Source organism: Corvus kubaryi, unplaced genomic scaffold (assembly GCF_017639235.1).
Source record: "Corvus kubaryi isolate FWS band 111438036 unplaced genomic scaffold, C.kubaryi_AGA036_p1.0 78, whole genome shotgun sequence".
Classification (NCBI taxonomy): Eukaryota; Metazoa; Chordata; class Aves; order Passeriformes; family Corvidae; genus Corvus; species Corvus kubaryi.
In genome coordinates, this window is record NW_024582065.1 from 3,920,688 (window position 1) to 3,934,707 (window position 14,020).

The following is a 14,020-nucleotide window of genomic DNA, read 5'->3' on the forward strand; positions in this document are numbered from 1 at the left end:
AGGGAAACATTGGAGGGATTCAGAAATAAAAAAAAACCCCTTATAATGCCTTCTCCCAGTGCTACTTGTGCCAGAACAAAATTATTCTGTCCATCTAACATGATCACTTTTTATTTTAATATAACAGCTTCTCTGCTGAAATAAGCATCCGCCTGATTTGAAAACAGAATTAATAATCTGCTCATTAAAAAAAAAAAAACAGCTAAAAAAATTTTTTTTTTTAAGAAAGAGAATGAAAGCTTCTCTTTGCCTTGTTAGCCTTTAAAATATGTTCCCAAGCCACTGGACCATAGTCTGCTGCCCTGGAGGAATCTGAGAGGAACGTGCAGAGTCATTGCTGTCACAGCATGCTGGGAGCAGCCCTGCTGGGCACAGCCTCTGCTTGACATGTGGAGGGGAATACTCCCTCACCGTGCGAGAAGTCTCCAAGGGGACAGGATGTGGACATCCTTGTCCAAGCCCAGCAGGATGCAGATCTCTTTGGAAAGGTTCAGTGACTAAAATATTTCTGTGCTGCTTCTGGGATTCACTGGAAGGAGGATCAAAATATTTCTTTATGGATTGAGAAGGGGAATTTTTGTGCTGGAAGACGCAACTCTGCAGATCTGTGCTAGCACTTGGCCAATGCAGCTAAGAGCTCCCCTGGATCAGCAGGCAGGCACTGATCTGCCTTTGCAGGCACACAGCTCACAGCAGTGATTTTCTCCAGAGGAACTGGCGTTGTCCTAACCACAGGAGCCTTATCAGAATGTGAACTTATCAACTGCTTTGCCTCCACGCTGTCCTGTGGTGGACAGGGTGTGCGCTGCTGCCTTCGGATGCAGGGCTGCCCTTCCCCAAGCCTGGACAGATTTTCTGCTCCCACATCTCAGCAGCTCCAAGCATATCAAAGGCTGGTGCCACTTATCCTTCCTCTTGCCCTCTGTTCTCAAGAATATCAAAGAGAAGGAGAGGTGTGTCCTTCTGTCAAGTCCTGCAGCTGCCAGGGATGTTCCCAAGCTATCACCATCCGAATCCAAAGGCAGCCAGAGCAGCTGCTCCTCCAACCTGACCAGAGCCAAGCTTTGTGCCTGCTCAGACACCCCAGGATGAAGCTCTGCACAGCTCAGCCCCAGCCATTCCCTGCCAGCCCCTACTCCTGCCTTATTCTGCTCGTGCAAATCCATGAAAAGCTGCACATATGCAGGGAGTTGCATTATGCAGGGGATGTAAACACAGCAGTCCCTGCACTGCATGAAGAATGAAGGTTGGGGCTGAAGGAGATGCTGTGTGATGGAACTGTCTGGTTTATGCCCATCACTGAATGGCTTCTGTTTGCCAAACTGCTTTTAGAGATGCTGAGACAGGAATGTAAATTGTGGCTTTCATAAAGTTGCATAAACGTGTAGTGATGTCACTTTTAGATTAGCATTTACATTGAAGACAACACTAGGAGGCTTCATTGTTTACAAGCACTATGGAAATGGATTTCAGGTTTTGGTTTACACACATTTATTTACACAGCATTTACTGATTACAAACCAATGTACATCGCTCATTTACAGGCATAGCATAAACCAGGGAGATTCTGTATTTTTGCCTGTATGGATTTCCATTGCTCATTCCACACGGAGAAAAGAACCTCCTTTCATCTCTTTCAGCTCCCTCTGTCCTTCAGTTGCTGTGTTGTCTCTCCTAAAAAGCCTTGCCTCTGACTGGAAAACAACAAAGTTGATGTCCCCTTTAAACAGATAGCATAAACCCCTAATAAGAAAACCTTGTCAGCAGAACTCCAGCGCAACCAGAAAAGCCCAAGCAAAGATTAAAAGGCCTAACAGCGCCTATCAATTCATACCAGAGCTAAGCACCACCTTAATGCTGTTTGAGAAGAACGTTCACGGCGCTTTCTTGGATGCTTCAGGCATCCAAACAAGCGGAACAGGACTGAAAGCTTGCCAGGGTGTGTGTGTGAAGAGAGCATCTGTGAGTGCAGCCGTGGCATAATTTGTCACAGTCACAGCACCCAGGTCCCAGCACCCAGCCTGGTTTTGGGAAGCACCACGAGCCTTCCCAGGCAGAGCTGCATTCCGGCTGCTCATCTTGGCTCTCACTCCTTTGCCCAGCCGTGCTGGGGAAATTATTATTGGTTTTTTTTTTCCTAAGATGCTGAACCCAGGGAAAATCAAAGCTGGACCCCAGGGAATTTCAAGATTTCAAAGTCACAAAGAGCGAACAACAAGGACAGTCTTTTTTTTTTCCGTCCTTCCCTAACTCAAGGATATAAAAACTCCTTGCAAATTCAAATTGAAGAACAAACAGCTAAACACAATACACTGAAAACCAAACTGTTTCTCTTTTGACATTTTTCAAGTGGCACTACTTGACTTCATGTCTTGAGATAAACTTTTGCACCTTAAAAATTAAAAAAAAAAAATTCACTGGATTAATAAAGTGAAAATAAACAGCAAGGCTTGGAACTTTCACTGAGCCTGAAATGAAATGTTTTAATTTTTTCATTTTACTGAAAAGTTGAATAAACATCCATTTCATATCAACACATTTTTAATGTTATTTTTGTTCTGTACAACCAGTGAACCACAAAATCAATTATTTGTACTGCTCTAGTGACCAGTAGATTAAATTCAATGCAATAGAGAGACAGCAAAAAGAGTCAATGAGGAATGTAGAGATGGGAGAAGAACAGCCTGAAAAGATGATAGAAGCAGCTCTAATAGATTTTGTCTCTGCCAGAACTTAGCACAACCAAAACAACTTCACAACCACTTCAAAAGAATTTATGCACATTGCTGCTGGAAAGAGCAGCGTCACCAGTCCCTTTTGTCACCCTCCTGCCTCCATCCACACATTCCTGTTCCTTTGCTATCCCCTGACCACAGAATGAATGAGACCACAAAGTGATCTAGTTAAAAATTAACTTTTTTTTTTTCTTTTCCTTTTTTTACCTGTCAGACTGCTTTTTCTGTCAGATCAGTTCCTCAGCTCTGGAAATCACAGGTTTGCATGAAATCTGCCTAGAAGTTCCAGTCAGGAAAGGCCAAACTTCTGTAGGTTGGAGCAAAGTTTAGCCTGGAGAAAAGGAGGCTCAGGGGGGACCTTCTTTCTCTCTACAACTCCCTGAAAGGAGTGACAAGTGACAAGGAACAAGTGACAAGAGGAAATGGCCTCAAGCCGTGCCAGGGGAGGCCCAGGTTGGACATTAGGAAGAATTTTTTCGTGGAAAGGGTGGTCAGGCCTTGGAAGGGGCTGCCCAGGGAGGTGGTGGAGTCCCTACCCCTGGGGGTGTCCAAGGAAGGCCTGGATGTGGCACTCAGTGCTCTGGGCTGGGTGACAAGCTGGGGATCAGGCACAGGTTGGACTAGATCTTGGAAGTTTTTTCCAGCCAAAACAATTCTGTGATCTGTGCTTCTGATATAAAACCACCCATAAAACCCTCACAATCACTGACCAGCTTGGCCAAGCCCAGTGCCTGACATAAGAGTCACATTTTGCTTTTGCCCAGAAATAATAAAGCTCGTTGTCCTCCCAGCCAAGGCAGGCAGCCGTACAAACCCTGGTCCTGTGTTTGCAGCTCTGGGCACTGGGCAGTGCTGGATGTGCTGGAACACATTCTCCAGCCAATAAACTGGTGAATTTTCCTTGAAGTCAACAGTTTCACATATTTAAGTCACAGAGAATCTGGCTCATTGTTTTTAATTTGTGGTGCCATAAAACTTTGAAAGTTTTGTGAGACAGTTTTGTGAGACCAATCTTTTTTCTCCTTTATTCTTTTTCCTTGAAGGGAAAATTCAAGCAGTAGAATAGCATATGCATTTCTAAGTGTTGTAGCCTGTGCTACATGCACAGCAAAGATTCTGGCTTCAGCATCCTTCTCTTCCTCTTCACTGAGGGAGTGACATGTTTAGGGAGCATGTAGCTGCTCAGATTTGTGGGTTTCCTAGGACTAAATAAAAATCTCTAGTGTGGCTGAATGCATTCACTAGAGCAAATCCCTTTATGAGCACACAGTTTAGTGTCCACTCTGAATTGGAGAAACAGGGAAATAACAGAAATGTTGGTTAGATGGGACCCTGGGGGTCCCTAATCCAACCTCCCACTGGAAGCAGGACCAGCTCTTGAGCACATCAGCTGGGGCTTTGTCCAGCCAAGCTTTGAAAGCCACCATGGGTGGAGACACCTCCCACCTCTCCACTGACTTGTCCTAGACCTGCACTGTTCTCCTGATGAAACAACATTTTGGGAGAAAAATAAAATCAGCTTCTTTCCCCAGGCAGCATCCCAACCAATTTCTGTCCAGCTTGTGCAGCAAGTTACCTTAACCTTTCCTGTCTCAGGAGCTCCTTTTCCTTTTTACTAACCAGGACCTTGCTGTACCAAGTGTATGTCAGCAATTGTCATACATCTGTCCTGTCACTCTGCAGAGGGAGGGATGGGGCAGAACTGACTGCTTTGGTGTCACCACCCCCACTAAGTTTTGAATCTGCTGGTGTATTTTAAGCAGACCTGACAGAGGTCTCAGAAGGATTCTCTATTTGCAGGTTTTGTGAAATTAGGCAGCCTCTAACTGGTCCCACTGCAGAAGAAGTTGCAAGGCAAGCAGATCTCCTTTTTATACCCCAGGGTTTCCCTGCTCTCTTACACAGAGAGCCAGATTTCCCCATCCCCACTGTCATTGTAGAAAATGGAATTAAACTCCCACGCATAGAAAATATGCATTTCTTCTTGCACATGGACATTCCACTTGCAGCCCCGTGTGATCATCCATTTTATATTGCTGTTTTCCCTTATGTCCAAACGTCTTGCAGCTTTTAATTAAGTCTGCCCAGCAATGCAGAGCAGGCAAGTGCTGTCATCTCCTCATCTCCCCTTCTCGGGGGGTGGGGAGGGAATTGAAGCACACAGAAATGAGGTCACCCACAGCCACACCAGGAGCCTGGGACAAAAATCCAGATCCTGCTTGTGTCACCTCTCTGCCATCCTGCCTGCGGGCTCCTCTTTCCAAGGCACTGTGTCCTGTCCCTGTTTTCCATTGAACTGGCAGTGGCAGCCTCTCTGCTCAGCTGGATGAGCCCATCTCACCTCATCCCTCTGCCTCCCACCTCTGACATTGAACAACAAAACCTCTTTTTTTTTTCCTAGAAAAGGTTTTTCTTTCTTTTTTTCTAGAAAGTATTTGTGTTTTCGAGAACTTGCTTCAACTGAGCAGCATCATCAGGGAAATTCCTGTCTCCGTGTCTCTGCCTGGCTATTTGCATGGAGTATTCCAGTGCTCAGCCCACTTTTTGCTTTACCTTATAGCTAAATAATCAACTTCTGAGAGAAGAAAAAAAGGACAACATGACAACACACTTCAAAGCAGTGGGCTGAAGCTGTTAACTGTTCAGTGGTAACAGGGATGCTTTCTGGTCTGAGCAGAACCCCAGTCCCAAAGCCAAGCCAAGCTTCCTCTGTTTTCCAGCCTTCCTGCAGTACCTCATACCCAAGGCTCTCATGACTAGGAACAAGGATGGTGACAATGAATATTCAGACATCCCACAAACCAGTCTCAGCATCTGCCATCCTATCTGCATTAGCAGTAGTGTGCACAGATAATGATCAAAGCAGCATTTTCCTGCCAGAGGCCCCCCTAAACCACCTTATTAGTATGAATCGATGCTGATTAATGTGCTTCCCTCGTGCAATGGTATCCACTCCTACTGTTCATGATTTAACATAGAACATCTTCCCCCTTGCTTGTCTTCCTCCTAACACCACGTGCAAGGTGTGAGCCTTGATTGAGGGCACCAGGAGAATCAGTGATCCAAGTTTTACAAGAAACAGACCTAAAATCCACTGAAATGAAATGCATGGAAGGAGGGAACAGGACTTTGGAGGTTGTAACAGTGAAGCATCTTTCCATGCTAGGATGGTAGACCTGGATCCAGGCTTCCTATGAAAGAGCTCATCAGCTCTGAGATTCTACAGCAATTCTGCTTATGCAGAATATAAAATAGCCCTGTGTGCTTGCTGCTGACAGACCTTTGGACTTCAGTAGTGATGGAAGGAGGACTCCTCCATGATTTTATGTTGCTTCCTTTATAGAATCACCTGTAAAAAGGAGAAAATGCTGCATTTTGCCTTATGCTGCTCTTAGCACCACCAGTGGCTTTGTCTTGGTGGTTTTCCAGTGTAAATGACATGGTCCTAATGTGCTGTGTCCATGTTCCCACAGAGCAGGACACCGGGGAAATCACCACTAAACAGCCAACAGCGTTTCAATTAGGGATGGGTGAAGCTCCCAGAGATTCCCTGATTTCACATCCTCTCCAAACCCTTGGTCACTGTGGCTGGTTTGAGATCTGATGCCATTGGCCTTGGGAGAAGAGCAGGGGTCAGGCCAAACCTCACTGAACAAAATCACAAGTTCCCCAAGGAACTGCCTGACAGAGCAACAAACTAAAAACCAGCCAACCTAAAAGAGTATGGGAGGAAAGGGGCATTGAAGGAGAAGATTGCACAGAAAATTCTCGTGCTCCATATCAGCTGCTTTTCTAAGGAAAGGAGTGATGTCCTTAATGCAGGATATGTGCCTCCCTTGGGCTAGTCTAGTGCAAAGAGCAATTGAGAGACATCTTTTGGTAGGAAAGAGGCTTCTATGCTGGAATTAAACAGTTGACAAAATCCCAGCAGCTGTACAGATTCTCAAAGTCAATTTAAGGAGCCCACAAAATGAGATTTTACCCCTGTGGGGTTCAGTAAAATGGAATGTTCTGGGAGAGTGTGTGCACGGTCTAGCTCTTAACTGTGAGAATTGACTGTGGTTCCACTAATTCTCCATAGCCAGACTGAGTCTGATATCCCTTCAAAAATGCATGGGTTCAGCTTTTAAGTGACCAATTCTGCCAGCAGAGACAGATATTAAAAACAAACAGCCCTCCAGCATCCAGCCAGACTCCCACCTGATCGTTCCATCTGCTCTGCTGAAGCACATGAGGCTTTCCCCTCCTCCTCAGCTGACCACAGTGGGAGCAGGTTTGTCCCAGACTTGTATTTCCAAAGTGCTCAGCTCCCAGCAGCTCCAACCACCACACACATGGCTGGTGTTCCCCAAGCAGTCAGATCCCTCCTGCAGCTCAGTGTGTGGTGTTTCACCATGAGATGCCCTGGGTACCCTTGCAGTCCTCTCTAAACTCTCTCCCTAACGACTTCCACTGGACTTTGTCTCATCTCCAGTTTCTTTTGGGAATGGTGACTTCTCCAGTATGGTCACCATCTGCAAGACCCCTCTCAGACACCTCCCTAACACACAGAATGCTGATGCCTGTTTTCTCCCATGCTGGAAGGAGGGTGTTCTGTTCTCTGCCTGCTCCACGTGGCTTTTGTAAATGGTTCAGCAATACTCAGCAGAAACAGAGAAAACAGATCCCTTTCCACATAAAGTCCATCCTGAACTGAGGTAAGACTTCAAATTCGTATTAGTTTCCTACAAACTGAAAGGGAATTTGTTCCTTACCCCCTGACAGGACAACAAATCACAGGCTTCACATGAAAACAAGATTTTGGTTCCTTTATGAAAGTGGAGGAGGCAAAGCCACGGCACAGGCTGCCTGCTCAGGGTGTGAATCCTCTGTCACGGGAAACCTTCCAGGTTCCCCACAAACCTCTGCCAGACACGACACAGGTATGTCTGAGTCTGCCTTGGGGAAGAGGCACGGATTAAATGACCTCTCAAGGTCCTTCCAGACCCGTTTCTCCATGATGCTTAGAGACAGGATCCCAGGCTTGATGGATCTGTGGCCTGACCCACACTGACAGTTCATAGATGCATCTGAACACATCCATCGTGTGGTTCTCTCCCCCCAGCCCCTGCAGACTCCGTGGTGGCATCCCAGGCTGCACAGCTCTTTAGCAAAGGGCAGAGCCAGTGCCAGAGGCGAGGAGCAGGGCAGGGATCTGCAGGCTGGGTCACTGTGTGTGTTGGCAGGCAGGGCAGGAGGGGAGCTGGGCAGAGCACAGCCAGGGAGAAAGGCTTTTGGGAAAAGGCATTTTCTCTGCTTCTCTGTGCACAGGCAGTGAGACCTCACCAGTGGAAGCAAGGCAGCATATTTTTTAGTTTTTGGGGCTGCCTTCCCCCTGAGCTGTTTTGGAGAGGACAAGCCAGGACAGTATTTTTAACCTGCCCTTGCTGCTGCAAGGGGAGGGGGTGCTGCACTCCCTGGAGGCTGCACGACAAGAACAACTCATTTTTCTTCCCCACACAGAGCTGATGCCTCACACATCTCTGTTACTCTGCTTCTGGCTCCGTGCTCATGGGACAACACCCCCTGCACACAGTGATTCTCTGTGATTCCCTGCTCCCCCATCCCCATGTCCATGTCTCCACGTTCACAGTGCCATGGGCTGTTCACCAGCACTTCCCTGCCCACCACTTTGCATAGCTGCATTTGCAAGTGTCTTTCTGAAGCACAACAGGACCATATAATTATGTAAATGCACACATGCCTGGGAGAGTTTTCCAGTCTCTTTGGGTTTTAGCACAAATCTCCTGACACTTGCTGGCTTATTCCCCTTCACTCCAAAGTGCTTGCTGATTTAATAGGATGTTCATGTAGGCACCCCAGCTTTTCAGATTAAAATGAAGAGGAAAAAGTGTGGTTCTAGATAGCAAAGCTGGCAAGAAGAGTTTGAAACAAGCAACAACTAAGGCTTAGAAACCTAGAAGGCAAAATAAAATCCAAATTCTGCCTATCCTCTGTAGGATTTTTTAGTTCTCTGTAGTTTTTTAAACCAAGATCACAGTTCTGCAGGCAAGTCCAACTTACACACGGAGATAAATCCTCAGAGAGTCTGTGGTAGGCAGCACACAGCCAAGGCTCCCACACAGCAGCGTGAGAACTGTCACACTGACGTGCGTGGTGACATCTTTATGTGAACCTGAAGCTATTGGCAGTTCACATGTATGAGTTTGGTACAGAGGCTTGGGCTGTCCAGAGCTCCACTGATTTGAAAAAGCTGCTTGGGAACCTGCCTGTGAACTGTCTGTCACCACGAATGAAGAACACCCACCCCCTCAGTTCCTTTTCATCTCACTCTGTGCTTTGCACATTGCCATGACACTGCAGTGCCTTCATCTCACTAGCAGAGCACTTCACCCGAGCCTTCGAAGCAATTTGCATTGGCAGCTGAGGGCCATGGGGAACCAAAGGAGCATTTCCAGGTGGAACAGGGACAACAGTGCATCTCCCATTGACTCCCAGCCTGGAGCCCATGGGAACTGGCAGAGTTCCCACCACCTAAAAACTCATCCAAGCCCCAGGAACCCGGCATACCTGTATATTTTATATCTGGTTGTAAATCCTTGACGATGTCTTTCCACAAAGGATAAGTAGCTCCGTGAGTGGTGGAAAGGCCCCCTGTCTGAAATAAGCCAATCAAACTCCTTGGAGACATGTTGGTTGGTAGCAGCTGGGTCCTGGTGGGAGGGCTGTACGAGTATATGGTCCCATATAAACAGGAGGTAGAGGAACTCAACAAGCCTCCAGTTCATGCTTTTCTGTCTGCCTTTTTCCTCTCATTCTTGCTCCATTCTGTGGAGTCCTGTTGAAAGAGAGAGGGGATAGGAGGAAGGAGAGAGAGAAAGAGAAATGAAAGGGAGGAGAGGGAGGAGGGAGAGAAAAAGAGAGATTAAAAACGGGAATTGCTCTGATCCTTTGACAACCATCTCTCAGGGTGAAAACAGATGTGAAAAATCAAGTTTTAAAAGACTTTGGTTTGCCTGTATTACAGCTTAGAGTATTTGGCAGTGTTTTATTCATGTATTTAAGTGGTGCCTTTAACCTCCTGAGCATATATCACCTTTGAAATAACCAGGTCCTGACCTGAGACATCCTCACCCCAACTTCTCCATCATTTCCCTCATGAAGTTCTCCACAGTGCTGCAAAGGCAAGTGAAGGCTGGGTACAGGAGGTGGCTGCACCCTAGGCTACAATTACCCCTTTATTGTCCCTTTAATGCTGTGCCAGAGAAATGTGTCTTCTGCTTTCATGTCTCTCTGATGATCTGTAATCTACTCTGTGCAACCTGAGCAATCTATAAAGACCCAGCTCTTACTTTCAAGTGCTGCCAAAAAAAGAAATAAAACAAAATAATTACCCAGGCTTCAGCGACAAGCACACGCAGACACGCAGGCACACACACACAACTATGAAATCCTGCCAGACTCTGACAGATAAAAATGTCCTCACCCTGCTTTCCTGCTGCGGTGTTGGGGAGGTGTGTGTGGTGCAGGGGATGGGGTCTGTTGCTATTTCATATGGTGGGACCTCGAGGCTCTTCCCAAGATCAAGGCTCTGCAGATGACACAGTGAATGCTGAACATGCATATTCAGCAAGGGAGATTTACTAGGGAGCTTCAGGGGATCCTTCCCAGCACCTGGAGCAGGACACGCTCTCACTGCCATGGTGGAAGAGTGGCTGTCCTGCTGCACCCCCGGCGAAGCGAGGCTAGAGCCAGCCCTGCGCCACGCCAGCTCCACTGCCAGGCATGTGACAAGACATATGGTGAGTGGGAAGAGAACCAGGGGGTAAGGTGCCTTGCCGAAGGTTACCCAGCAAGCCATGGATACAGCTGGAAGAGAGCCCTGGTCTCTTGACTCCCATTTCCAGCATCTCAGCCATTAGCTCATCCGCTTCCACAGTCGGGCTGCTGGCACCGTGCCCCTCTCCAGGCAAAGCCATGTGCTCTTGTGGTGGCAGGTGAGGGGCTTGCTTAGCTGTCACCCTGCACCCAGCACAGTCCCCTCCTGCTTCCAAAGCACTACGTGGCTGCAGCAGCTCAGCCTGTCGGGTTGTGCTCCTCGCCCGTGGGAGCTGCTTGGAAAAAGTCCTCTCCACACTTACAACTGGTTCCTCTTCCTGCCTTCTGGGTTTTGTGAAGGATATGCCAACACTGTGGGCATAGCTGGGCCAGCAGTGATCTTAAGGCTGCTCCCCCAACTCTGGGAGCACAAGTTGTCCTCAGGACAGGTGATACCCACCTGTTCCTGTAAAATACAGTGCAGAGAGACTACAGATATTTTTTAAAGCAGGAGAAATTAGGCTACTCAAAGCTTTGCCACAGTGAGATTTCACGTCAGGCTTTTTTGCACATCTCCAGAAAACCTTCTGGTTTTGAGTCTGAGTCCTCTATAAGCACTTGAAAAGTTTGTAATTCCCAGAAAGAAAAGGTTTTGCTAAAAGTGTAGGAGAGGTGTGCTAGAGGTGCCACCCGCATTCACAGCACTGTGTGTGAACCTTGGCTGGTGTGAGCAGCAGAGCACAGACCAGAGGCCATCAGCATTGGTGGTCAGCATGGCTATCTCCTCTGCTCCAGGAGCTTTCCCTGGAGCATGTCGGAGCTGCATCCCATGGCAATGAGTGTGTGAGGCTGCTGTGCAGGTGGATTGGAGCCCTGGGTGTGCCGGGGAGCTCAGGAGCCCTGTGTGTGTGCCAGAGTGTGTGGGAGCCTGCACGTGTGCACAGCATGTGTTCGAGGAGCTGCAGTAAGCTCAGCAGCACTTGCCAGAACCGAGTTGTGTACGTCTGGTTAAAGACGACACTCGGCTGTTGCATTACAGGAAGAAATGGGAAAAAAAATCAAGTATGGGAAAGTCAGCCAATGTTTGATTTTTCTGTTGGTCTCATGTAAACTTCTTTCTAATTGCAGATGGAATATTACTGTTATTAAACCTGGTGGTACCTGCAGCTCCTGGCTGAGGAGGTTGTTCCCGTTCTGGAGACATGCTTTTAACATCAGCCTTCACCACTGACTCCTATTTCAGCCCTAAACAGGGCAGTTCTCAGTGCTTAGTCCCTCACATCACACAAGGACTGGTTCTACCTTACATTACAAAACAGGATAGTTTCTAGCCTCAAACTGAGGGCAACAGAGCACATTCCAAGTGGGCCACAGAACATCCCTGCTTCCACTCACTCATGAGCCCAAGGGGATTACTGGGGAATGCTCCCAGCTACATCCCACCTCAGGATCTCCAAATTCCAGTTCAGAAGAGTATTTCTACTGCTTCTCCACCCTGGTTCCTTCCCTGCCTGGTTGCTCTTGTCCCATCAGGGTGAGCAGCTGCAAACTCAGCATATTTGCCGTGAGCTGGGTGTGCAGGTAACAATCAGCTGCTCTGTACATGCTGTCCCAGCCTCCTTGGTTGTCTGTTCATTAAACTCATCCATAGCTACTCCCCTCATCTGCCAGCCTGGATCAGTTTTCCCTTAAATATTTCACTGTCTATTGGATTTCTATGGCAGAGAGAAGGGAGCTCTTATGTACCCAAGTTGGGGACAGCCCCGCCTCCAGTTCCCGGCACGATGCAAGTGAGAACTGAAATATGAGAAGAGCCAAACAAAATGGGCCTCAGAGAAAGCCCAGTGTGTCCTCCTACATGTGAATATCATACACTGGAGAAATATCAGCTTGTGAAAGAGAGGAGATAGTCCCGAATTCCCCACACACACGTCTTCATCCTCTTTTCCTTTCCTTTGGGGCACAGTTGGAGTCAGGATGATTTGGGCTGTGATGTTCTTATCCAAGAGGTAAGATATGGGGAGAACATGCCTTGAGACCACTGAAGAAATGATCACATCTCCAGCATGGAAGCTGCCTGAATCAGTTCTGAGAGCAGGGAATGGTGCCTGAGGCAATGGAGGATGGTGGAGCACAACTGGGTCCAGACTACTATCACACCATCAACTTTAATTTTTTAGTAGTGTCTTTTTCCCCCCTGTAGCTGCTGTAGAGATGTTGTTTCACATTAAAGATTAATCCACTCCACAGGGCTGGTCCCCATGGAACCTATAAAGCTTACTAAAGTGGGATTATCTTGTGTCTAAGACAATATTGTGAGGTGCATTCAATCTACCTCCTAACAAGCTTGAATCTGAAATTAATTTTTTAGGTGTCTTTATGGGGCTCCAGTGATGTGAAATATGTTTCATGGATTTGGCAAAAGGAACCAGGGAAGAAGCAGGGAGGGGAAGTCTCCAAGTATAGAGCTCTTAGGTGGGAGACCCAAGGCTAACTAAAAGCTAAATCTGGCACAGAAGCAATCTGTGGACTAAAGGGTAAACTCAGGGGAGTCAGACACTGAGTTTTGATCCAAGAATCCAGTGTTTTGCTCAACTCTGCCCCAAACACCCCGTACGACCTTTGGCAGTGCCCTTACGTGTGGGGTCTTGGCCTCACTTTCCAATTATCAACATGGAGCCACAACAGCATTTGTGTGACTGTTTGTATCATGAACTTGTTGGAGAGGCCCGAATCGGGCTGTAGCACTTCCTGAAACACAAACCTGCTGCCCATGTGACTCCAGTGGTGTTTCTGTCCTACAAGCAGTGAATGACAACCATCTCAGCAAGCTTTGCAAGGCAGCTGTTAACAATATCCAGCTATAAAGCCCATTTCCACTGAGAAGCACGAGCAGTGAGTGAGCTGGGTCCTTCTGGCTCATGTCAACAAACACAATCATGCAATCATCACATCTGTTAATAAACATGATCTGTGGGTGAGCCAGGACATGGCTCCAGTTCACAGCAAACAAGCAGTGGGAGAAGAAAATGTTGGATGTGCTGACTCTGAGTCATAGTACAGTCATTTTCCAGCACCGTCCAGCATGGAGGCACATCCCCCAGTGCACATGGAGATCCTTCTTAAAACCCCTTGGAGTTTGTTAGGTGGCTTAAGATGCCCTTTTTCTAATACAAATTCAGCCTGGAACATTAAATGTTCCTTATCTTATGAGTCTTCAGGATTCTTGGAGGAAAAATAGGCAAGTATTTTCTGTAAAGTGCAAGTTGCATTTGAATGTACACTTAATTTCTTTGTGATTGATATCTGTGTGTTAATTATATTCTATTTTTGGCAATACCTTTGCTGTCACAAGGCAGTGCCTTTTATCCAAGGAGTTCAAATTGAATTAGAGACATTAATTAAAGCTCTCAGCACTCTCGTAAGGCAGGCAAGTGCAGTTACTCCTGTTGTTTCTTGAAATAAGA

At 47.1% G+C, this 14,020-nt stretch overlaps 1 protein-coding gene across 1 annotated transcript in view; it reads right to left on the bottom strand.

Annotated features, from left to right (window-relative positions):
• BRINP1 (BMP/retinoic acid inducible neural specific 1) overlaps positions 1 to 14,020 on the bottom strand; it is an 87,033-nt gene that overhangs the window by 49,412 nt on the left and 23,601 nt on the right. The window contains exon 2 of the mRNA XM_042052335.1: positions 9,306 to 9,573. Coding sequence (XP_041908269.1) covers positions 9,306 to 9,523 — 218 coding nt within the window. The 5' untranslated portion in view covers positions 9,524 to 9,573. The remainder of the gene's footprint in view (positions 1 to 9,305; positions 9,574 to 14,020) is intronic.